Below are 26047 nucleotides of genomic sequence, written 5' to 3' on the forward strand. Positions count from 1 at the left end.
GCGGGTAACCGACTGCGGCGACGCCTCTTCTGGCTTCAAGGGACACTTACAACAGAATCTTCCTCCAGTACACCTACAACGGAGTACAACCTCCGACTTCCTCATCATGAACCTCAAGACTACCATCGGGATGGCTGGCGACTACAACCTGATCATGGTGAAAATCGTGCTCAAGGGGGTGGTGTTCGGCATCGTGATTTATGAAAATCGCATCGTGCAAAAAAATGGCAAATCGCAAAATCGAGTAGCGATTTATGAAAATTGCGTAGCAAAAAAAAAATCGCAAATCGCTATGTGATTTTCGTAAATCGTTATATCGAGTAGCAATTTACGAAAATCACGTAGCAAAAAAAAAATGGCAAATCACTATGTGATTTTCGTAAATCGCTATATCAAGTAACGATTTACGAAAATCATGTAGCAAAAAAAAAAATAAAAAATCGCTAAATCGAGTAGCGATTTATGAAAATCACGCAGCGAAAAAAATGGCAAATCGAGTAGCGACTTACGAAAATCGCATAGCAAAAAAAAAAAAACAGAAAAATCATGAGAAATGGTGTTACGAAAACCTTGAGCAAGAAACAACCGAAGGAAACATGAGCACCATGATTAAACAAAACACTTTATTACTCTTTTTCGATAGTTACAAAAGGAAATTTTTTTTATACAAGGCCCCCAAAAAATTTGGTCCGGGGGGCGCCCCCCCTGAACCCCGCAGCAGGACCTGCGCCAGAAGAAGCCCCCGAACCTCCCTCCTATAGGGGAAAATTTTTTGAATCAGGCTCCACAACTTATCAAGTTGAATAATATTACCCACAACGGGGGGAACCCCATACCCCCCTTCTGTAAGGGCAAAAACTCTGAATTAGGCTTCACAACTCATCAAGTTGAACGATGCTACAGTCAGTGTGCAGGTCAGTCAATGCTTGATGGAGCAATGTAGGATCATTTGCTGGATATGCATAGAAGCAAAAAGAGAAGGGAGAGAGAGTGAGAGTGAGAGTGAGAGTATTGATGTTCATGACCTTCTCTAGGAGAGATTCCTTTCTCGAATAATTCTGCAGTGTAGAGACTGAATCTTAAATAACCATCTTCGGGATACTTAAGTCTTTGCAACCACTCTTTTTTTAGAATCATTATTTTTTTTGCACCAATAAAGAAAAATGTACCTAAGTCTTTGCAATCGCATCAAACTCCAACTCTAAGTAATGCTGACAAACATGAAGATACGAGCCGCACATACTTACATACCTAGTGCTCATTGGGACCCCGAACACTAACAACCCTCTTCGGGGGGAACATATAACCTGCTTCGGTTGGTTGTGCTGAGGTCGATCCTAGCGTCCCCCCTACGGTCCTACCACCACGAGACGACACGTCCCCTGCATTCGCCGTTTGGCTGCGGACGCATCCCGCGCCTGTCAACACGCCTTGGGTTTTCCCAACCTGATGCCAGCTGATGTGCGATCAGGGTTTTTTTCTCTGGGACTATTGAAAAAAAAGAAAAGAAAAATCGCAAACATTACACGCCCAATCTTTCCCCAGTTCTGGGTACGTACATTTAGACCTTACCCGAATCCAGGGCTGATTCGAGCCCTAGTCTCTCTCTCTCTCCACAACCACCAAACACAAACACGAGAGTGACCTTCGATACAAAGAAACCCTCGAGAGGGAGAGTAGGAGACCTCGCGAGCAGGAGGTAGGGAGAAAGAGCACGAGAGAGAGAGAGAGAGAGAGAGAGAGAGAGAGAGAGAGAAGGTTAACTGACCTCTTCTCTCTTTCCTCGTTCCGGTTTCCTTGGTCCATGACCCCGTCTTTCCTCTGAACATGCCCTTCTCCAAGCTGCTGCTCTCCAGGGTCTTGAGGAGCCCACCCACCATGTCCCTGTCCAGCCCTCTCCCCCTCCACTTATTATCCCCTTCCCTTAGGATGACGACGCACTACCCACTTCGCCAGCAGTCCCGTTTCTTCTACCACTTGCCCGCCAACCACCACCGGCTCCGCAGCTTCGTCGTCTTCGCCGCATCCTCGAACTCTTCCTCCTCCTCCTCCGCCGCCGCTGCCACATCGAGCCGCTTGTTAGACCTCGATTCCAGATGTAGCCGGGGGATCCTCCTCCCCTCCAACCCTGCATTCCCTCCGCTGCACCCCAGTTTGAGCTACGGGCGTCTTGCCTTTGATGAGTGGTCCGAGGAGGACTCCGATCGCGAAGTCGAATCGAACAAGGTGAGTACAAACTCAATTGCGTTTCCGCCTCTAGTTTCAATCTGAATTCCATCAAGGGTTTCCGTTATTCAGTGCTTCTTTATTCGTTTTCTAGGTTATGCAATGGTCTAATTGCTTCATTTTCTTTCTTTTTATTCCTTTTCCCTGAGCTGGTTGTTTTTCAAGTTTATGCATTTGCGTGAATTGGTTAGGTGATTATAGCTCGCCTCGATTGGTTTTCGATCATTTTTGCTTTTTTTAGTATAACTTTTTGATAATTCATGTCAGGCTTGTGTGCACGGTTGCTTTTGTTCTTTATCATTTGAAATTTCGGCTACTGTCTGTGTGCATTGCTTGAACCTTCTAGATGTCGTGCTTGTGATATTAGGGAAAAGGGCTGGATGGTCATCTCTGCGTTTAACTCCTTTTTGACAATATAGATGAATTGATAATTGTCTGTGAACTTTGTTCATGTAATGGTTGCATCATGATTACAATGCAATAAGACAGTAATTTTGTCCTCATGGCACAGTCTAGGTTGCACTAGGGGACTTTTGCTGAAAACTATGGTCTATTGAATTTTCTTTCATTCGGTGAGCTCTGTTCTTAGTCAAAAATACATTTCTTGAAAGTTGAAACTATCTTAATATATTTGATAAGAATATTTTCTCTAAATTAAGGCGTTGAGTAATTGTTTATACAGTATGCACATTTCAAACTCTCTCTCTCTCTCTCTCTCTATATATATATACTAGAGTGGGTATCATCGAACCCCCTTTCTGTTGAACAAGGATCGGACGATTGGAAGGCATTCATTTTGTGTGAAAAATGTTCAAAAACACATGGAAAAAAGGTCATTTTTTATATAATGCGCGCACGCCCTTGATTGCGCATGTGATCAAGGGTGTGGGTCTCCAACTGGAAGGGTGTCCACTGTTATGCCCTTCCTTATATATATATTTTGAATAATGTCTATACCAAGGATGTAAGTATTATATCGTTACCCGTATCGGTTGAGCCCAAAATAAAATACATATTGTATAGTAAAAATTTGTAATTTTTAATAAAAAATAAAAAAAAATAAAAAAAATTATAAAAAATTATAACACGTCAAACAATGATGAATTACACAAAATCCAACCATAAAATCACATAGGAAGCATTTATGTATCTATGAGTTGCATAAGACATCATCAAACATCAACTATCTCACAAGAACAATGCAAAATATTAAATATCTTGCAATTAAGAACATGCCACAAGACTCATACTTTCATATTACGTAAACAAAAAGATTATGACAATAATTGCACTCGATTTTCAATTGGGTTTCACTCATTACTTGAGTGTCCCATTGCCATGCCGGATCATCTCATGCCATCCTTGTTGGAGGTGTGTGGAGCCTGATTTCTACCTTTATATAAATATCTAAATTTTGCGGATCCAACTTTAACCTACTTTCTTGAGTGAAAAAATATTGAAAATACACTTTTTTACTTTAGCAAACTGCAAAGTCCCTCTCCCTTGCGCACGGATCTGCCCTCATATCACTCTCACGAGTCATAGGGTACGTGGATACCTCTCTAATGACTTCTACACAAATGTGGGAGTCGGCCCTCAAGAGGTCTTTAAAACCTAAAATTGAAAAATTATGATTTGGCTTTTTTTAAGTGTATTGACCCCGTATCGTATAATACATACAATACTGCTACGATATGCACTCATATCGCGATACAAGTGCATATTGTATTGATATTCCTATAGTAACGATACAATGCAGTACAATACATATAACATTGGTTTATATCATGTACAATCTAGTCAGAAAATCATAGGTGCAAGTTTTATCCACTCAATCTAACCTCATAGATATGTTCACACCTTAGATCATATTTTTTTGCACAAAAATATGGTTTTTTTATTCATCAAATTCTGGCATATTGTGAGCTGTTGGTTTTTGAAGCCCTTGCAAAACCTGCTTACATGTTGCAATTACATGATCCAAAACTTATTTTCTACTAAACAAACACTGTAAATCACAACTGTAAGGTCAGATCCGCAAAAAAATTGCAAAAAGGTTGAAAAAATGACTGTAACAAATATATATAAATATGTATATATATATATATTGAGAAATTTACAAATAATACAGGTGCATTTTTTAATTCTGCTGAAATATATGTGCATATATATATTGTGTGCACATATATTTCAGCAGAATTAAAAAATGCACCTGTATTATTTGTAAATTTCCCATAATGCACCTAGACGCTAGGAGTAATAAAAAAACTGTGGGCAATTTTGACATTTATAAAATTTCTAATGTTACCTTTATAAACACTTTTTCAATTTTCTCCTCTGATGGATCTCTTTTTTGTATAAATTTAACAAATTTGTTGTGGCATGTGAATGATAATGATTTAAACATCAATACATTTAAAGAATAAAATGATAACAAATTTTTGGTGAGGAAAATATCAACTCAAAACCCACCTAATTCATGACAATGCCACAAATCTCATTCTTAGGAAAATTTCAATGAGGGAAAAAGTCACAATGATTTAAAATTTTGGTCTTTCTTGGGAAAATCCCAAGCAAATATCCACATATACAAAAATATAAAATGTAAGAAATATAGGCAATACCACAATACTGTTTTTATTTCATTAATATTGTGGTAAAAAATATCAATTTTTTGTGTGTTATCTCATCCCTTGAAAATATTGTGATAATGATATTTTTCAAAATGATGGTGGTATTTGTGATAGATTCATAGGCTGATATTTGTGACATCGATTCATAAGCCTCACAAACCCAGGTTGGCAAATAAGACCTAGAGTATATTCTAAGGGGCTGTATGGATGGTGCCCAAAACTTGGTTTTAACCAGGTTTTGCGTGTAACTGTAAACTTAGTTCTAACTCCTAAACTAGGCTTTGAGTGGTGTTTGGATGACATTTCCAAAATTTTGCAGTTAGGAAAAAACTAGTGGGGATGATTTTTTTCCCAAAACAAGTTTTATTAGTGATGCCCTCCTCGACCCCCTTTCGCATTGAACTCCTCCCCACCTATTCATTTGTGATAGATTCATAGGCTGATATTTGTGACATCAATTCATAAGCCTCACAAACCCAGGTTGGCAAATAAGACCTAGAGTATATTCTAAGGGGCTGTATGGATGGTGCCCAAAACTTGGTTTTTAACCAGGTTTTGCGTGCAACTATAAACTTAGTTTTAATTCCTAAACTAGGCTTTGAGTGGTGTTTGGATGACATTTCCAAAATTTTGCAGTTAGGAAAAAACTAGCGGGGATGATTTTTTCCCAAAACAAGTTTTATTAGGGATGCCCTCCTCAACCCCCTTTCACATTGAACTTCTCCCCACCTATTCTGTCTACTAGAATATCCAGCCGTTTGTCAGCCCTGGCTGATGGGTGGCCGAAAAATGGCTGGATGTCTCTCTCTCTCAAACTGATTTTCACTGATTTTCCAACCCCACTAGCCGGAAAATGGCTGGCTGGTATCACCCATTCTAGAGGTACTAGCCAGTGATTTTCCACCCAGTGAGTGGCTGAAAACCTTAGGTTTTTTATTTTCCTTTTAAATAGATTTAATCCAGCCATTTTCCGGCCAGCTAAAAGTGGTAAAATGTCTGCCTAGTACCGTTCAACATGCAGAATACTAAGCTGGCCATTTTCAATCATCCAATGGCTGGTTGGTACCTACTAGGCCGGCCATTTTCCAACCCCTAGCTGACGAGAAAATGGCTGGAGATAACTTTTGACTTTTCTTTTTTTCAATAGTTGATTCATCTTGCCATTTTCAGGCTAGCCACCAGCAGGAAAATGGACAATGATAATCTTTTTTATGTGTCATCAACAAGATGGTCACAATAAACATAAATTTCATCCAAACAGGTTAGTCATGGTCATGTTGTTGCACAAAAGTTTATCATATATAAGATTTGTCTATTACACAGACACTTGTCCGTTTTCCTTGTACATACATGCTTTGATGTGGAGTGTTATTGCAAATGCTGGTACATGTGTATTTACTTATTTGTACCTGTTTGTGAAATTCAACCAGGATTCATCATCAACCCTTGATAACATTGATGACTGGAAGTGGAAACTAAGCATGCTAATACGCAACAAAGATGAGCAAGAGGTGGTATCAAGAGAGAGAAAAGATAGACGGGATTATGAGCATATTGTAGCGCTAGCTACTAGAATGGGTTTATATAGGTATGCTTTGTCATTGGCTCATTTGCTGTTTATTTTTATGTACAAATTGGGCTTCTGAATCCTGAGATAATGAAAAACATGGCAGCCGTCAGTATTCAAGAGTTGTAGTCGTGAGTAAAGTTCCATTACCAAACTACAGGCCCGATCTTGATGATAAACGACCACAAAGAGAGGTAAAATGCTTAGTTGTGAATGGAAACTAAGTTTCCTGCATGTCATCAAAGGTAAATCATTTTCATGTAGCGACCGATCAGTGTTAACTGTTAACTTGGTATAATAGGTTAATATTCCTCCCATTCTGCAAAGGAAAGTGGACAGTTTACTCCATCAGTTTCTTGCTCAAAAGCCTAAAAGTCTGTCGGCTTTACCTGATATTGCTTTTTCAAGTACAAACACCAGCGTTAGTCTGGAAGGGAGTGTGGATCGGTTTTTTGACCAACAAGAGTCTCAGAAACCTGCTAGTATGATCATGGAAAATTTTTTGAGGCGACGAAGTCTACAACTTCGCAATCAACAACAAGAATGGCAGGTACATTTCATTGTTTCAAATAGTTCTATGTCAATTGTCAAGAAAGCATAAAGACACATGCACACATATATTCTAGTATTTCTTATCTTTCATGCCATTTTGTGTTCCTGCTTTTCACATCCTGCTTTTTAGACAAATTAAAAATAAAAATTACACTGTGCAACCACTTGCATCTTCCAATTTCTGACATCACAAGAAAGTAATTTGATATGTTTAAGAAACTACCAGGTTACTTTGGACTTCCAGCATAACTGTATGTGGATGGCATTATTCATGAAATCACCAAACATGGGGAGGGGTGACTGATGTTGGTTGCCATTAGGAGTCATAATGGAAACATGTACATAAAATAATTCATGCTAGCCACCTTGGACATCTAGAGACTTGGAAAATATGTCCATGTATCATGCTAAGATGACTTCCCATCAAAATGCAACCTTAAGAATGGTGGCATCATGGGTGATTGAATTATCTTATGCTTACAACCTTAGAAAGGAAAAATGTTAGGTCCTTGGGTTCTTTATGACATATTGTCAGATGGTGCAAGTCCAAGGGGATAGGTTGACTGGAGTTCGATGCTATAACTAGATTTTTCATCTTTTATTGGCTGGTAATTCTAGGATGACTGAATTGCACTTTAGTGCACTGCATTGGCCTTGATAGAATGCTAGAGGATTCATAAGAGGGATTCAATTTGAACTTATGCAGGGTACTTTCTTTGTTCAAATACTCCTTGGACTTCACTAAGAGCTTAGGAACAACATCATAGAACTGAGTTTGAAGGTGAATTTGTCACATATCAATCACACATCCTGTATGTGATGATGAACCCAAGAAAGCCTTCTCTAGTAAATAGGATTTGTACCTTCATCATCCAACAACCACAAATGAGTCTAAGATAGCTGTCTTCTTATGGTGTTTAATTAGGTAAATCTTTTGGATCAATTAGTTGAAAATGCAATCTATTTCCAAGTACTCTTAAACAACAAGTTGGGCAGAGCCATTTAGCAGAGTATATCTTTGTCAAAAGAGAAGAATGGAGATGGATGTGTTCAATGAAAAAGAAAGCAGTTTCTATCATTGTTGAATTTTATTAAAAATTCTAATTTCTGTAAGTTCTTTGGAAAGGGATTTTTCTAGGGTATGATCTTTCATAGAAAGCAACAGGAAGGGGTCTTGCAGGTTGTCATGGCGGCAGATTCGGTTGGGGAATAATGAGTATATGGAGACCAATCTTTTTTTGTGGAGTGGATCTACCTTCTACATTCAAGAGGATGTTTGTGATGCTTTGGTCCCTACCCTTTTGTTTCACGTTGTTTAACTCTCTCTCTCTCTCTGTTCCTTTTGTTCTTGTATAGATCTTATTAACAATCAAGTGCATTTTTTTTCTGGACTCTGCTAAAATTAAATAACAAGTTTATCGTGCAATATGATAGATACCTGTATTGGCTCCTAGAACATTCGTATGGACCCTAGTGTCTGTGGATTAAGTGTTATTGGGTTGTGTTGACCCTTACAGTAAGGTGTGGGTCTGTATCACTTGGTATCATGCAAGTCAACTACACCAGGAACTTAAAGTTCTTGACAGCTAATAAGTGGTGTCCAACCACCTTTTGGGGAGTTTTTTAGGCTAGAAGAGTATTTTGACCCTATTTTCATACTGAAACCTAAAAATACCTTCCTTTCTACCATTCTTGGATCAAATCACCCTTAAAAAATTGGGAATTTGCTAAAACCAATTCCTATGAAATGTTTTTTGATAGACCTTCTTTGATTTGATCCTACTTAAGTGTTTTTGCATTAGTAAATAAAACATCAAGTCCTAAAAATTGATTTTGTGAGAGATCTACTTTTTCCATCCTCAAGTTCTTTTCTACTAAGGTATCCCATAAACCAAGCACTAGAAGTTGTTTTGTGAGAGTTGTACCCTCATTCACACGTAGAGAGGTGTTTTCTGCAGCGATATACCAAAATTCACCATTGGATGCATCATTCAACCTAAATAAGGTTAGATTTATGCGATTAAAGGTGCAATCTTTAATTTTGAAAGTAGAAGAGGGCCCTAAAGCTCAAAATTGTGAGGTATAAAGTTTGATCTGTATTATTTTAATAGGCTTTTCTTCTATGTCACATGGGTGCGGGTGCGGGTGCAGGTGCGACACGGGTGCGGCACAATTTTAAAATTTTTGGACATGGGGACTCGGCAAAAATATATATATATATAATTTTATTTTATTTTATTTTTAAAATGCCACAGCTAACAGCACAGTCTGTGTGTCTGTGCACAGTCACAGACTTTGACTTGACTGTGCACAGTCACAGGCACAACACTGTGCACAGTCACAATCACGCAGCACAGTCACAGTCTGCACTGTGCCTTTTTTTTTATATATATATTTTTAAATAAAAAATATAAAAAATATAAAAAATTGGTTTTTTAGGGACATTTTTGGACTCGGTCAAAGTTGACCGAGTCCAAAATGTGGACGGACTCGGCCTGGACTCGTTGACCGAGTCCGACTCGGCGTTGATCGAGTCCGGGCCGAGTCCGAAGCCGCACCCGAGTCCGCACCCGTGTCGGGGCGTGTCGACTCGGGTGCGGCACCTCCTTAGCCGAGTCCGTGTGACATAGCTTTTCTTTTAAATCTCTCTCTTTTTCTCTATTTTTGCTTCTTCTTCCTCCTCTATCCATGACCCCAATTCATTGATTTGGGCTTTTTGAGTTATATCTATTGATGGATCAATACAAAAATGGCCTAGTATAAAATATTGCAAACTAGTCGACTTGAGTCAGGAAGTCTAGCCATGAAGTGTCTTTTTGTGGGCTTATTATTCACAATGGACTATAAAGATTCGAATGCCATGTTGTGTGCCAATGCAAGTATCTGTGCGTATTCCAGCCAATGTCTCATGAGGGGATTGTTGTGAGCTTATGAGAGAGAGATGGAGTTCCAAACATGCCGCAGCTTCAACATAGTCATTGCTAAAGGTCATTTTGATTCTGAAGATGAAACATTCAATGAAGATAATCCATCATTACTACCATCAACCTCATGACTTGCAAAAAATTCCCAAATTTACGAAGGAGCAATAGCAAGAACTGCAAATGGAATGTTGAAAATGTACATTCCAATTTTTGGAAGTGGTCTAGCACCTCTTGCCCTAGTTTTTGGCCACAAAACTTACACATAATCATGAACTATGACATAACCTTATAATTGTCTAATATTTTTATTTTAGTTATTTATAATTGTGTTTCTTTGCTTATTTGTTCGTGTTGAGTTCTTTGGTTTTTCATTGTTATATATTGTTGATTTGTTAGTTGTTCCTTGTTAGTTACTATTATTTAACATGTTTTAGTAGTCTACCTTTTAGGTGTATTTGATGTTCTAAACTTCTGGTCATTTTAGATATTAAGTATAAGTTTCTTTTTAATCATGTATGGATTTTTATTTTTATTTTTTTGATCGCGTATCTTACAATATGATACAGTTTGATACACTTGTATATTAGGCTTTTCCAATACACATTTTATAATTGTTGAAGACAGGTGGTTTTAAGTGACGTTCTTTTATATTTAATGCTATTTGTAATTTTGCCTTTATTATGGACTTGGCTGTAATTTTTTCTTTAAGCCTCTCTCTATTTAACATAGAGAGAGACCCTAATAACGAGTATCGAGTCCTCTCTTCCTGTGCAGCCGTCTCTCTCTCTCTCTCTTCTCTCTCTCTATCTAGGGTTCAGTGCATCTTCTACCTGGTATCAAAGCGTAGCCGATCGTGGGAGCGTGATCGATAGCCGATCGTGATCGTAGGAGCATGATCGAGTGTGATCAAAGCACAGTCGATCGTGGAAGTTTTCTCGATCGTGATCAAACTTCTATCTAATGAAACTATTTCTCCAATCAGGTCAGCGATTAAATTTTTATTTTAAGATCTGATGAAAGATCTGGGCGTGCTGCTGGTCGTGGATGCTTGCTGTGGGTTTGGTAGCTTCTCGTTTTTTTTTGTTTCGTGACTACCTGTTGCTGAGTTTCTTCTTCGCTGTGAGTTCCTGCCGTGGTTCTTTGTTGCCGAGTCTTATTTCATTCCAGGTTGACTCTGTTGTCGGTAAGTGTTGACGAATGTTGGTTATTTCATTCCCTGGTGAGTCTGCGGTTGCTGTTGGTGATTCTGCATATGTTTGGGCCCTGTTTTTTCGTGATTTCATGGCGTGAGACCTTGATATCGTGGACATGGGTACAGTTTGCACTGAACCACGTTAGCTCCTGTGTGTTAATCTATTTGCTTTCTGATCTGTCGTAAATGTGTGAAAGATATCAGTGCTTCTATCCTGATATTTCAGCCGTGAATGTGTTAATCTATCAATGTTTTGATTTCAGCCATGATACCCTGATATTTGGGCCCTGAGTTTTTTTTTATCGTGAGTTCATGTTGCGACTTCCTAGTTTTTGAAGAAACAACAATCAAACAAGTAGTGGTGTTGCTTGTGATTGAAAAATGACTGATTGTCGAGCTGTATATGTCCGAGGAGCAACCCATGTTATGAACCAGGTTCTGCGTATGCAGAGTTATGTTGGTCGTGATTCACTAACGTGCTGAATTTTTTTTTATGGTTGTGGGTTGCTGTCCCTTACTGTAGTGAGTTTTTTTTGTGTGAACAGTTGCTGATTGTCATATCGGTTGATGTGTGGGTGGTACACACGTGTTTCCCTGAGTTGATTGGAGTCTGTCTAGTTTTTTTTTGTTTGCTGAACCAGAAGTATGGCTGAAACTTCGAAAGGTGATTCAAAATTGAAAAATATTGGAGAATATAAAGCTTTTGCCAATCCATTTTCGTACGGCTCGTCCGTAAGGTTGAATGAAACTAACTATGCTAGGTGGTCCAGAACATTTATGATGTCGGTATCTGGACATCGTAGAAAACATGTCTTGTTGGAAGACGAACCCAATGAAAAGGTGGGAAAATATGTTACCTGGAATGAAGATAATGACATAGTTATGTCACAGATTATGAATAGTGTCGAACCTCATATTGCAGATGGTTTAATTTACTATAATACAACCAGACAGATGTGGGACAATCTTCGAGATACGTACTCACAAGAGACTAATGTGAATCGTATCCTGCAAGTTGAACAGAAAATTTATAATTTACAGCAGGGAGATCAAACCTTGGCCCAATACTATGCCTCCGTAAAAGCTGCCTTTGAAAGACTTAATGCTCACAGACCTCTCTGCTGTTCGAAACAAAGGGATCATCAAGAACAAACTATGGTTGCTCGGTTTCTTACAGGTTTATCTTCAGAATTCTCTGTTGCAAAAGTCCAAATGTTGACTGGTTCAGATGTACCTACTCTTGCCGAGGCATATAATCGTCTGAGTAGACTTGCGATCTCTCTTCCACATTCTCAGCCTGTGACTCAGTCATCTGCTTTAATTGTCTCATCTGGTTATGGGCGTGGAAATTTTCAGAACATCAGAGGACGAGGTTGCGGACGAGGTGTGGGAGGCAGATGAAAACTTCAATGTACATTTTGTGGAAAATCTGGACATTTAGAAGATCGTTGTTGGGATAAACATGGCGGGCCAACCCCCTCTTCATCAAAGTCATATGCTCCTAAAGCAAATGTTACTACTCTCGAGGCACAAGAAAATATCTCTGCAAATGAAAGTAGTATCACCCTTAGTCGTGCGGAATATGATGAGCTGATAGCTTTTCGACCTTTGAGTTCCACCCCTCCTGTAGCTGGTGTTGCTTATTCAACCGGAAATCATCTTCATCCGACTGATAGTAAGTGAGTTATTGACTCTGGTGCATCCAGACATTTGTGTGGAAATTCACGTGTTTTTTCAGATCTAAAGGATATTAAGGCTCAGCTTGGAGTCTCATTAGCCGATGGGGGCTCCTCCCCGGTTGTTGGTCAGGGAAATATTTCTATATCCTCCTCATTACAGTTGAAAAATGCTCTTTATGCTCCAAACTTTCCTCAAAGTTTACTCTCTGTTAGTTGCCTTATAAAAGAACAAAACTGTAGAGTAATATTTGATCCAATGGGTTGTCATTTTCAGGATTTGCTGACGGGGAAGAAGATTGGTGGAGGCTATGAAGAAAATGGAATTTACTACCTACATCATCCAATGGGTACTGTTCATGCTGCAGTGGAACATTCATTCAGTTCTGTTCAGTGGCATCGTCGTCTTGGTCATCCTTCATTGTCAAAGCTTCGGTCGATCTTTCCTTAGATTCCTTCCACCACATCATTTCAGTGTGAAGCATGTCAGTTGGGCAAGCATCATCGAAGTTCATTCCCTTCGAGTCAGAGTCAGTCTAGTAATAAAGTCTTTGAACTTCTTCATGCAGATGTATGGGGTCCTAGTAAGATTTCTACTAGGACTCAGTGTCGATATTATCTAGTTATTGTTGATGATTTCTCTAAGTTGTCATGGATGTTTTTAATAAATGAACGATCTGAAGTTCCAAGTATTCTCCAATCTTTAATTCTTGAAATAAAAACTCAGTTTGAATCTATTGTCAAGATTGTTCGCACTGATAATGCTCTCGAGTTTAAATCAAAAGGTCTGTTACAATTTTACCAAGATAATGGCATCCAACCCCAAACTTTCTGTGCCTATTCATCTCGACAAAATGGGGTGGCTGAGCGAAAACATCGTCACCTGCTTGATGTTGCCAGGACCATTATGATTCAATCCAATGTTCCTGCGTTATACTGGGGTGATGCGATTACAACTGCTTGCTATCTGATCAACCGCATGCCTTCATCTTCTGTGGGTGATCAAATTCCAATTCATATCCTAAAACCCAATACCCCCTCTTCTCCCTCTCGCCCAAAGTATTTGGATGTGTTTGTTTTGTACACAAACTTGGCCTTGACCGTGATAAATTAGCTGCTCAAGCTACAAAATGCATATTTATAGGTTATCCCAAAAATCAAAAGGGATATCGATGTTATGATCCTACTTCTCGCCGAGAGTATGTCAGTGCGAATGTCTCTTTCTTGGAATCCACTCCATATTACTCTAGTACCGGTTCCCCGCTGTAGGTTGATTCAGTTGAGTCTTGTCCATTACCTATACCTCATTTTCCTTTGGAATCCGTATCCTCATTCCCGAACCAACCTTCATCCTCTTCCAGATTTCATAATCCTCCATTGGTATATGTACGTAGAGATCCACCTCCGCAAGTGCCTTCATCTTCATCTTCCCCCGAGGTAAGTTCTACTGACAATAGTGATATTAATGATGCTGATAACAGGCCTATTGCTCTACGAAAGGGGACACAACAATGTACCTTATATCCCATATCTCATTTTGTCTATAATGCCAGAATTGGAAATCAGATGAAATCTTTTATTTCAGCCTTATCTGCTGAAACTATTCCTCTGAACTATCAGCAGGCAGAGCTTGATACTCGCTGGAAGCTGGCTATGCAAGAAGAAATGGATGCTTTAATATCTCAGCATACATGGGATCTAGTTGATTCCCCAGCAGATGCCGACATTGTTGGATGTAAATGGGTATATACCATAAAGTACAAATCTGATGGTTCTATTGAAAGGTACAAGGCCAGATTAGTTGCAAAAGGGTATACTCAAACATGTGGTATTGATTTCTTTGAAACTTTTTCTCCTGTTGCACGGATGGGTACCATTCGTCTTGTTCTCTCAGTAGCTGTTCAGCATGGTTGGAACTTGTACCAATTAGATATGAAAAATGCATTTCTATATGGGGATTTATCTGAGACCGTTACATGCAACAACCTCTAGGATTCACGGTTGAGGGGGAGTGTCAGAAGGTGTGTAGATTGAAAAAAGGCGATTTATGGCTTGAAACAAAGTCCTTGTGCATGGTTTCAAAAGTTGTTTGAAGTGATGTCACGCTTTGGCTTTAATAGGTCAGCAACAGATCATACACTATTTATAAAGAAAACTAGCTCTGGCATAGTTGTTATGGTGGTATATGTGGATGACACCATTCTTACAGGAGATGATGTGAAAGCTATTGAAGCCACAAAGGCTCATCTTAAAAAACAGTTTGTTACAAAAGACCTTGGTTCACTCAGGTATTTTATGGGTATAGAAGTTGTCAGGAGCCGTGAATGGATGGTTTTGTCTCAACGGAAGTATGTTCTTGACTTATTAAAGGAAACGGGAATGTTGGGAGCTAAACCAGCAAATATTCCCATGGACCATAAAGTTCAGTTGTTTGAAGAAGGGTCAAAACTGGTTGATAGCAAAAGCTATCGCTCCTTAGTAGGGAAGCTACTGTATGTAACTGTGACCAGGCCGGATATTGCTTTAGCAGTAAGCAAAATTAGCTAGTTTATGGACAAGCCAACTGAGGTACACTGGAATGCAGCTATTATGATTCTCAGATATCTAAAATCTTCACCTGGAAAGGGGTTATTGTTCAGGAAAGGTGGAACTCTGAAGATAGTGGCCTATTCTGATGCTGACTATGCAAGATCTGTAGTGGATAGAAAATCTACCAAAGGATTCTGTGTGTTTCTGGGAGACAACTTGATCTCTTGGAGAAGTAAGAAACAAAATGTGGTTTCTAGGTCGAGTGCAGAATCAGAATATCGAGCTATGGCCCAAACAACTGCTGAATTGATGTGGCTTCGTACTGTTCTTCATGATCTTCAGGTGAAGGTTTCCTCTCCCATGACCATGATGTGCGATAACAAAGCTGCAACATATATAGCGAAGAATTTTGTATTTCATGAGAGAACAAAGCACATTGAGGTTGATTGCCACTATGTAAGGGATATGGTTCAAGCTGGTCATATCACTACCAGATATCTAAAGTCGGAAGACCAAGTTGCAGAGATGTTTACAAAACCTCTTGCTAGACCAAATTTCTCAAAATGTTGTGACAAGCTGAGCATGATTGATATCTATGCTCCAGCTTGAGGGGGAGTGTTGAAGACAGGTGGTTTTAAGTGACTTTCTTTTATATTTAATGCTATTTGTAATTTTGCCTTTATTATGGACTTGGCTGTAATTTTTTCTTTAAGCCTCTCTCTATTTAACATAGAGAGAGACCCTAATAACGAGTATTGAGTCCTCTCTTCCTGTGCAGCCGTCTCTCTCTCTCTCTCTCTCTCTCTTCTCTCTCTCTATCTAGGGTTCGGTGCATCTTCTACAATAATATTGTTTGAACTTGTAATAAGATGTGTGTTTTGTCTCCCATGCATTGAAATTAGGAGGGGCTGTTTTTTTTGCTGTTTGTAGTTCATATAAGGATTATTTGAATGGATTAAAACTGGAAAATGTCAAAGTAACCTGCATCATATGGTAATCAACAGTTATACTCTTGAATCTTGTGTATAAATGCTTTCATACATGTATATGGATGTAGCGAAGGGATGACTTTGTCAAACAAGAAAATATTGTTGATGATTCGATACCAAGTTGTTTCCAGATATAGAAATTGGGTACTTTTTTGCCAATGTTGTTAGTATCGGAATCCGACCTGTATCATTTGGCCAGCGATTCAGGTGAATCGTTCTGAATCAGCCAAAAAATAATTAAAAAATATTACGTGTCAATCAGTACGTGACTCATATTAAAACCATTAAAATAATATTAAAAAAATAATTTTAAGCTATTTTTTACATTTATTAAAAAATAGCCGATTCAGGTTAGTATCGTATCAATTTTCTGCCGATACGATACAAATCGGCCCATTCAGTCCGATTCACACCAATACTGACAACATTGCTTTTTGCTATCAGCATTTAATTCACAATCTACAGAACACCCTTGTTAATTATCATACTAGCAGACAATGTAAAACATAAGTAAATGACTAGCTTATCTGAATGTGCCTTTGCTTTTGCCTTTCACCATTGAAGGTTCTGCATTCTTATTCATTATTGCATGTCACAAATTTTTGTGTACTTTTACACAAGTATTGAAAATTTGGGCTCTCTACTTTTTGTATCATTGATTGATTATTCGTGCATCAATTATAGTTATAAAGCTAGTTAAGCTTCTTTATAATGTTCCAGTTTGGTGCATTTCATTGGCGTACCTCTTCCTTTGTGATTAATTTCTAAGCAGTTGCACATGTTGCTTTCAAAATATGATGCCTTACATATAATGGTGCAGCTTTTCTGTTTTCTTTTGATTTTTCATTTCTTGTGTCTACATTTGGGATACATCAATTCTGGAGGCTTTTTGCACTCATGTACTTGATGACCTGTATTCTGTTATGAAGGAATCACCTGAAGGCCAGAAAATGCAAGAGTTTCGAAGAAGCCTTCCTGTTTACAAGGAAAGAAATACTTTGCTAAAAGCCTTTTCGGAGAATCAGGTCTGAGTTGTATGTCAACCTGGTTCCTTTTTTCTCCCCTTTTCATTCTTTTGCAGTTAGAATTGAGGATATGATTATTGTGTAAATGGTAAACTTATGTATTCATTGCCTTAAAGAACTATTGCCTAGACAAATAGGGATGTGTTTCAGACATGAATCAGAGTCTTGGTCACATTGCCTCAACATAGCTAATCTAATCTCAAGGATCCTTTTTATTTAAAGAAACCCAAAAAATTAGGATAGACTTGCACATTTTTCTTTAAAATTAGGAGACCTTAACCATTGGATGTCTGTTACCATCATTATAACAATGATGTTTGTTACATTCCAGATGCTCATGCAAATATCCTTAAAACAATGAAGAAATTAGATGTCATTTCTCAACAATTTAATCCTCACATATTTTACGCTTCAAAATAACCAAATTTTGTGCTATATTGCTCCTACTCAACTTTAATGTGTTGCATGTGCACATGTGTGTGCGCGTTGAAACCATCCCTTGATGCTGCTACTATGATGAGGTTCTATGTCTCTTGAACTGATAGGCATACTCCCATCTTTAAATGAAAGAGGATACACCTCTTAAGGGTTCGGGCCTCAATTCAGGGCTAAGCCTTCCCTTTGGTGAGGCTTATCTCCTCACCTCCTCAAGGGTGGCAAGTTTCTCAGTGCCTCATCTTGAGGCAGGTTCCTCTTGCCTCAAGGCATGACAGCTGTTATCAGGAAAAAAACACCATACCTTTCATTTGGGGAGATTGGATCATATGAGTAGATTATACTATGGAAGCAACAATAGCTATGGTTTCTTCGTACCCAGTTATCTTTGTCTGATACCAGAATCATCATAGTATGATTTTATAATAACTTTGTGATAGTGTTTATCTTTGGTTTCCTTTTTCTTCGGTTTACAGTTGGCTCTGTATGATTAAGTTAGAATATTTTACTTTGTATTTGTAAATCAGTTGGCAATTCATGCTATGAGCTACGATATACAGATTGTAATGGATATGGTGATTTCACAGGTTGTTGTCATCTCTGGTGAAACTGGTTGCGGTAAGACTACACAACTTCCACAATATATTTTAGAATCTGAGATAGATGCTGCCCGTGGAGCAACCTGCAGCATTGTTTGTACCCAGCCTAGACGTATTTCTGCTATGTCTGTTTCTGAAAGGGTTGCTGCTGAGAGAGGCGAGAAGCTGGGTGAATCTGTGAGTTCTTCATGCAGTCATTTATTTAAGGATTCAACATTTTCAACCCCTACAGAATTGATTAGTTGTTTTATTATGTCTTGCCCCCAGGTTGGTTATAAGGTTCGTTTGGAGGGTGTAAAGGGAAGGGACACTCGCCTACTTTTCTGCACCACCGGTGTTCTTCTGAGGAGGCTGCTTGTTGACCGAAATCTCAAAGGTGTAACTCATGTAATTGTTGACGAGATCCATGAGCGTGGGATGAATGAAGGTAATTATTTTTTTCTTTTGAGTTTGGCTTAAAACTCTAATTACTGACAAATTTCACACTTACGGTCGTTCATACTGGTGTCAGACTTCCTGCTCATTGTCTTGAAAGAACTACTGCCCCGCAGACCAGAGCTAAAGTTGATTTTAATGAGTGCAACTCTCAATGCAGAACTCTTCTCAGCCTACTTTGGCAATGCTCCAGCGCTACATATTCCTGTAAGTTGAAGGGAGTAACCTTAGTGTGTTTTGGTTCTGCAGAAGCTACTGGTACCATCTTGTGTTATAGTGATCTTGTTGATTGCAAATGCTAGAAGAATTATGTTAGCAGTCAACCACTTCTTTATGTCTACAAGAATGTTACTAGAGATAAACTACCAGTATTTTAGCTGCAAAAACATCTCCTTTTGACAAAAAAACATTTCAGATGATACAAGGAGATGGATAAGCACACCAATGAGTGAAAGATCATTGGAGACTGGTCTCCATATCGTTCATATATCAGTGTCGTTTTTGCGTGCTGTTAGACTCATTAATGTTAAAAAATATGTACTAGGTTTATATGCAAATTATGCTTGCTAATGGTGTATACTATGATATGATATAACTGCGAGGTTCGAACCTGGGGCTACAGCCACATTTGGAAATTCGTTGGCTGCTCCCTTCTTTTCACTAATTTATCCTTTACATAATTGGATTGTCAATAGCATTGAACTGGAATATTGTCCAATCCTAGATCATTTATGATGGCCACACTACACATAGAACTTCCATTTTTACAAGTTGCCTCTTAAATCGGGAAGCCTTGGAGTAGGATTATGTTGAGTTTTTTAAAGAAAGGAGAATTATAGTATTTAGAATGTGCTTTTTTCCAGCCTATTCCTGTTAAATATTTCTTATGATGGGCTTTTGGCCCTAGAATTGCCTACCTTATTATCTTAACAATGTGGTTGTGTGTCACTCTTTCATTGGAGTTGGTACTTCCTCTCTGGGTTAATGATCATTTTGATGTTGCTCTCTTGTTGAAAAGGCATGGGTTCTTTTATGTTATTCTTTTTGTGATGGAAGTCCTGGTCGCTTCTTTCTGAGACGGAAGTCCTGAACCCTGTTTTTATATGCTTTGTTGGAATCACGCTCCTATGTAAATTCAATCTTGAGGAGATTTGTTTTGCGAGGGTCACAAGTAACTTTGAAGTATCTTGTGGGTTGTTGATGACTTAAAGTATACTAAGTTAGGACACAACCAAACTAAGGAAAAAGAGGAAGATGAGTGAGAAACACAAGAAACCTTTATTCAATCGCGAAAAATGAAAGAGCAGACATCTTAAAGGGAGTAGATCCCTTCGGTTACACCAAGGTTGCCAAAGCGGGAAGCGGGAAGCGAAGTATCAATTTAAAAGCGAAATATTACAAAAAACGAAGCAATATGGTAATTGAATAGGAATCGAACAAGAAACAAATAAAAACTAAAATAAAATTGATCATTCTTATATTTTGTGATTTTTCAGTAAAAGAGTTAAATTTTTGTTAAAATCTAACAATGATGGTTACTAATTTAAAGAAAGTACATGGAAAGTGAGTGAAAGCGTGAGAGAAAATACATGAAAAACATGAAAAGAAACGTGAGAAAATCATATAGGAAGCATAGACCATGTGTGTAGGAAGCATAGAAGAAGTGTGGGGGAATCAAGATTCCCATGAAGTTTTAGAAGTGAGGAGTATCGCGCTTCCGGGAAGCGAGCTTCCCACCTACCTAAGAAGCTTTCGGTAACTCTGGGTTACACTACAAGACACATTTTGTTGACCTCTAACCTCATATAAAATACAAAAGTGCCCTTATAAATAATTCTATATACACTTAACCATGGGTAGCACAAAGGATAGTAATACATATTATACAATTCATATTACACTCCTCAACACTCCCCCTCAAACTTGAGATGATACTCGAGAAATCATCCCAAGTTTGATGAAAAATGTTTGAAAGTGTCTACTAGACAGACTCTTGGTGTACACATCAACACTTTGCTCCTTTGAGCTCACATGCTATGATCTCATCCTCTTAGGCCTTTCATGTAAAGTGACAATCAATCTCGATATGCTTTGTCCTTTCTTGAAATTCTTGATTCTTAGCAATATGAATAACACTCATATTGCCACAATGGAGAAAGGTCCTTCCAGTGACAACACCACCAAGCTCTTCTAAAGCCATCTTATCCATATGATTTATGCAGTGATCTTAGCCATGGCCCTATACTCAGTAGACAAGGCAACTCGTTGTTGCTTTTTGCTATTCCACAAAATCAAAGAGCTCCCTACATATACACAAAATCCAGTTGTTGAGAGACTATCTTTAGTCGATCCACCAAAGTCTGAATCACAAAATGCTCAAACTTCTGTAGAAGAGGATGAGGAGAACATTCCAAAATGCATGGTGTCTCTCACATATCGAATAATCCTAAGCACAACAACAAGATGAACTAAGGTAGGAGAGCTCATAAACTAGCTGAGATCATCAACAACTTACATGATATCAGGCTTAGTAATAGTCTAATATATCAAACTGCCCACCAATTGCCTACATATCATTGATTCTTTAAGTTTCTCTCCATCAGAGGCTCTTAAATTGACATTAGCTTCCATTTGAGAAGCTACCCACTTGGAATCATCAACCAATTTAGGTTTCACCACAAGATCAGTGGCATACTTATGTTGAGACAGATAGAGACCTCTTCTAGAATAAGCAACTTTAAGACCAAGAAAGCATTTCAAGCTTCCGAGATCTTCCATTTCAAATATGCCAACTATTCTTTTCTTTATATCAACTATCTTCTGCACATCATCACCTGTAATGATCATGTCATCAACATAAAGAAGTAATATGCATCTCTTAGATGCCGAAGAGGATACAAACAATGCATGATCATGATGACTATGCACACATCCAAGCGACTTCATGACTGTACTGAATCTTTCAAACCAAGCCTGAGGCGCTTGCTTAAGGCCGTATAAAGCTCTCCTTAATCTACATACTCTACCTAGTGAATTTGAGTACCCTTGAGGTAACTCCATATATACCTCCTCTTCTAAGTCACCATTCAAGAACACATTCTTCACATTTAACTGCCAAAGATTCCAATGCCAAATCTCTATTTGGCCTTATATCTCTAAATAGGTCCATCTGCCTTGGTTTTAATTTTATAAGCCCATTTACACCCGACTACGTTCTTTTCAGGTAGCAGCTCTACGAGATCCCAAACATACATCTTCTCAAGAGGCTCAACTCCTCAACCATAGCCTGTTGTCACTCCTCTTTAGAGGCTGCCTCTGCATAGGAATTAGGCTCATCATCACAGGAGTAGATTAGAGCTAAATATGTAACTCCCCCAAAATTTACCACTTGTGATTTTGAAAACATTAGTAACAAACCCCTTTTTAAAAGAATTTCGAAAACATCAGCGGAAGCAATCCAAAGAAGGAAAACAAGTGGATGAATTCTGGGTACGTTAGCTCGAAGACCAATCCTCAAACAATTTCTCAGAGTAGTAAGAAACAAAAACAATCATTTATCAATAGCTGTTGTTGTTTAACAAATAATAGTTTTTCCATAATCCAAAAAAACCCCCAACAAAATCCCAAAGCTCCGAGCTAGGATGCCAGTAGAAAGAAGGAAAATTTGAGCCATGTTGCGTCGCACCATCGGCCGCCTGTGAAGTCTTACTCCTCACCTGCCCATGAAATGAGTCAGTTTTGCGACAAACTAATAGGGTGCACAAGTAGACAATGTAGAAAGTAGCAGGATATGCATGAGATAAACAATATTTCATTAAGTGCAGTGAAAGTAACAACAACAGTAACCGTAACAGTGGTATAACTAGAAAATAAGAGACTTAAGTCTAATATAGCATTCCATCATGACTATCACTATACTACACATATCATACATCATAGGCAGAAACAATAACTAATGTAAATCTACAACTATTATGAGTTGGATATTATTTAAGTTTTGATATGTAGCTGGCCTGTGGGTACGCACAAACGCAAAACGTAGAAACAACCGAGACCGATCCAAGGGTCCATTATGTCAAGTGTTTTTCTTATTATTTCGAATGGCTGACTGAGTCCGCTCCTAAGAGGATGGTCAATGACCAAGAGAGTAAATCCCCAAAGGCATTCGTGGCCCATGGATAACTTCTGCAGAAGTACCTGGGAGTTACCACCTGGGATAATTTATGTTTATCCCAATTCTCCTAACTCCGATGACTGGGGAAGCTGGGTCTTTTGCCCTTAGGGTGGTTGTTAACAACCTGTCCATTGGAGTTTTTGTACCATTCATCCTCTCCCTTGATGAACAATGAGGTCGAAAGGGCACGACGGGGGTTTCTTAACTGCCGTCTCCAACTCCATGCTCTGGTATATCAAACCCACTTGAGCATCTTGCCTGTGAAGGCGAAAAGTCACAATGTATGTGATCTTAACAATCTGCTATATGCATAATTCGAGGTTTGCCACAACCTCTTCATCCTAACATTGTAACACCAATGTGACATACTTGTTCAAAAGTACGATCGTACCCGTCTGAAGGTACGACTACAACGGTAGGTCATGGGTTTCTCGAGAGATTAACCAACACAACATGATATAATATGTGAGCAAGCTAGTTTTCTGACCCAAGAACACAAAGTACAGAGAGTTATAACTAGCAACTTACAGAGAGACTCTTGCTTTACATTTATGCTTTTGAGCTCGATAAGTCAAGCCTTGCACCAAGAAGGCCTTTTCATTGGCACTACTGTGCCTATACTCAATTCTGTATTTCTTTTGAATGGTTGTGAAATATTGAGTATGCAATTGTGTATCCTACGTGGCTTGCCCGAGGGTGCCCCCCAAAACAATGGTGTGATAGAAAAATTTAGTATCCACAATGCACTAGCAATAGCTAACGAGTACAGGAAAGCAATAACGACAAAGTAATATAGTACAAGCTCATGCATGCAAGATACACTGAGATCTCAATAAGTCCGAAACAAACAGGAATAAGTCATACTTTTCTATTCAAACATGCAATATCTCAGAATCCAAACATTCCCCAAAGTCTTTATGCGATTTTTCCCCTACCTCGGGATGTTGGGTAGTTGTGTGCGTCTACAAGTGTAGATGATACGAGGCTCAGGCCGCGGAGCCAGAGCGGGGTTCGATGCGAAGTCTGCAAAAGTGTGAGTATTCAGTGCTACATTATTTATCATGCGGAGAATAGAAAGTCAGGCAGGGCATCGCCCTCTGCCTGTCGATCGAAAAAGAGAGAGGCGGTAAGGGTGTGCCCCCGCTTGCCGAAATCAGAAAAGCGACAGGGGGCGAGCCCCTGCCTGTCGACAACAGTGAGGCGACAGAGGACGAGCCCCTGCCGGCCGAGAACCAATAGGCGGCAGGGGGCGAGCCCCTGCCTGCCGAGAACCAAGGGGCGAGCCCCTGCCTTCCCAGAAACCAAGAGGCGGCAGGGGGCGAGCCCCTGCCTGCCCAGAAATCAAAGGACGACAGGGGCATCACCCCTGTCTGCCAAGAGAGGAAGGTGGCAGGGGCATTACCCCTGCGTGCCAAAATCCTAGAGGCTGTGGGGGCAAGCCCCTGCCTGCCGGGAAACACGGGGGCAGCAGGGGACTAGCCCTTGCCTGTCGAGATCCAAGAAGTAGCAGGGGCACTGCCCTTGCCTACCAGAGATCGAGAGGCAGCAAGGGAACTAACCCCTGCCAGAGAGAGAGAGAGACCGGGGCGGCAGGAGCCACCAACCTCCTGCCGACCCCTTGACAGGTCACAGAGGAGGGGCACGAGCGACAGGGGTCGCCGACAACTTGCTGACCCTCAGGTAGACCCTAAAGGAGAGGGAGGGTGTCGCAAGGGTTACAACCCCCTGCAGGCTCGCCGGCAACCTCAAGAGTAGAGAGAGAGAGACGATAGGGGGGCGGGGGGGGCATCAGCCACCTCACAGCCCTCCGACGAACATAGAGGCAACGAGAGGGCGCGGTAGGGGCTGCCGGCCTCCTGCCGTCCTCCCAACGAGAAATCAGAGGGATAGGGAGGAGAAAGGAAGGGCGTACCTGGGAGAAGCTCGTCGGTCGTCGGCGGTGCTGTCGCACACAAGGAACGAGGGGAGAAGAGAGGAGACTCGAGAGGGAAGGGAGGAGGAGCACAAGGAGGTACCCTCCTCCATGCGTGCTCTTAAAGGCACAAGGGTGTCGATTCGGGACCCCCCCCCCCCCCCCCCCCCAAAGACGTTTCCATTTCATTAAGAGGGAAGGAGGGTAACAACACGGGAGGGGGCGGCACACAGGGGAGAGGATTTGTTTTAAAAATCCTCTCCCTGCGTTGGGTTTTAAAACCCTATCGAGGACGGGTCCGGGTCGGGTCTGGACCCGACCCGAGTCCGATATTTTTTTACGTGGGTTTTACAAAATAAGCATGATGCTGAAGAGAAAAGGAATCATAGGACACAAAACATGTAAGAGGAACAAAAACCCTAGAACTTCTACATACCTGAGGAGGTGAAGAGGTGGAAGAAGATTCTGAACTTGTGTGTTCTGGATCAGCTGGAAGGGGATAAGAATTGGCCTCTATCGTTCCAATATCCTCTACCTCTACCTGATCTAAGAAAGGTATCTCCACCACATCTTCTTGCCTTCGATTATAAGTTTGTCCAAATCTATTTCTTCTCCCTTGACTTTCCACGTCCAACTTTTTCTTCCACAGGAAATGATATAAGAAATGAGAAATCTTCTGGTTCTTACTCCTTAGTTTTACTTTTATTGAAGTAGTGAGTATGCTCATGAAACACAACATGCTTCTATACCCAAATCTTCTTTTCAACCGGATCATAACACTTGTAATCTTTTTGCCCATGGGAAAATCCGGAAAACATTTTACAGAATGAGGATATAATTTGTTTCTATATCTATTAGGAAAGAGAACAAAACAAGTATAAAAAATATTCATCTTATAATTTGGGGCAAAACCATACAACTTCTGATATGGAGATATACCTTTAAGCACTCTTGATGGCATGCGATTGATTTGATAAATTGTCATGTGTACCACATCTACTAGTAGTCTTTAGGCACATTTCCTGTAACGCCCCAAAATCCAGGACTTGTAACTTTTTATGAAAAGTTTGAAAGCTTTGAAATCAATCATTTATCAGAGTTTGAAATAGAGGTTCAACAGAAAAATCTTGTTTGAAATAGCAAGTCAAGGGACCTTGGGTGCATTACAACACAAACTTT

The 26047-nt window shown here is 39.7% G+C and overlaps 1 protein-coding gene across 2 annotated transcripts in view; it reads left to right on the forward strand.

Moving 5' to 3' along the window:
* The first annotated feature begins 1671 nt into the window (after positions 1 to 1671).
* LOC149815742 (DExH-box ATP-dependent RNA helicase DExH3-like) overlaps positions 1672 to 26047 on the forward strand; it is a 73652-nt gene continuing 49276 nt past the window's right edge. Inside the window, exons 1-8 of one of the 2 annotated variants that reach the window (XM_089988907.1) lie at positions 1672 to 2226; positions 6290 to 6447; positions 6533 to 6620; positions 6728 to 6976; positions 17218 to 17313; positions 18336 to 18524; positions 18615 to 18774; positions 18859 to 18989. In XM_089988907.1, coding sequence (XP_089845033.1) covers positions 1828 to 2226; positions 6290 to 6447; positions 6533 to 6620; positions 6728 to 6976; positions 17218 to 17313; positions 18336 to 18524; positions 18615 to 18774; positions 18859 to 18989 — 1470 coding nt within the window. In that variant the 5' untranslated portion in view covers positions 1672 to 1827. The remainder of the gene's footprint in view (positions 2227 to 6289; positions 6448 to 6532; positions 6621 to 6727; positions 6977 to 17217; positions 17314 to 18335; positions 18525 to 18614; positions 18775 to 18858; positions 18990 to 26047) is intronic. The other variant, XM_089988908.1, reaches the window with a different exon arrangement.

This window comes from Nuphar pumila, chromosome 15 (assembly GCF_984573655.1).
Source record: "Nuphar pumila chromosome 15, dmNupPumi1.hap1.1, whole genome shotgun sequence".
NCBI lineage: Eukaryota > Viridiplantae > Streptophyta > Magnoliopsida > Nymphaeales > Nymphaeaceae > Nuphar > Nuphar pumila.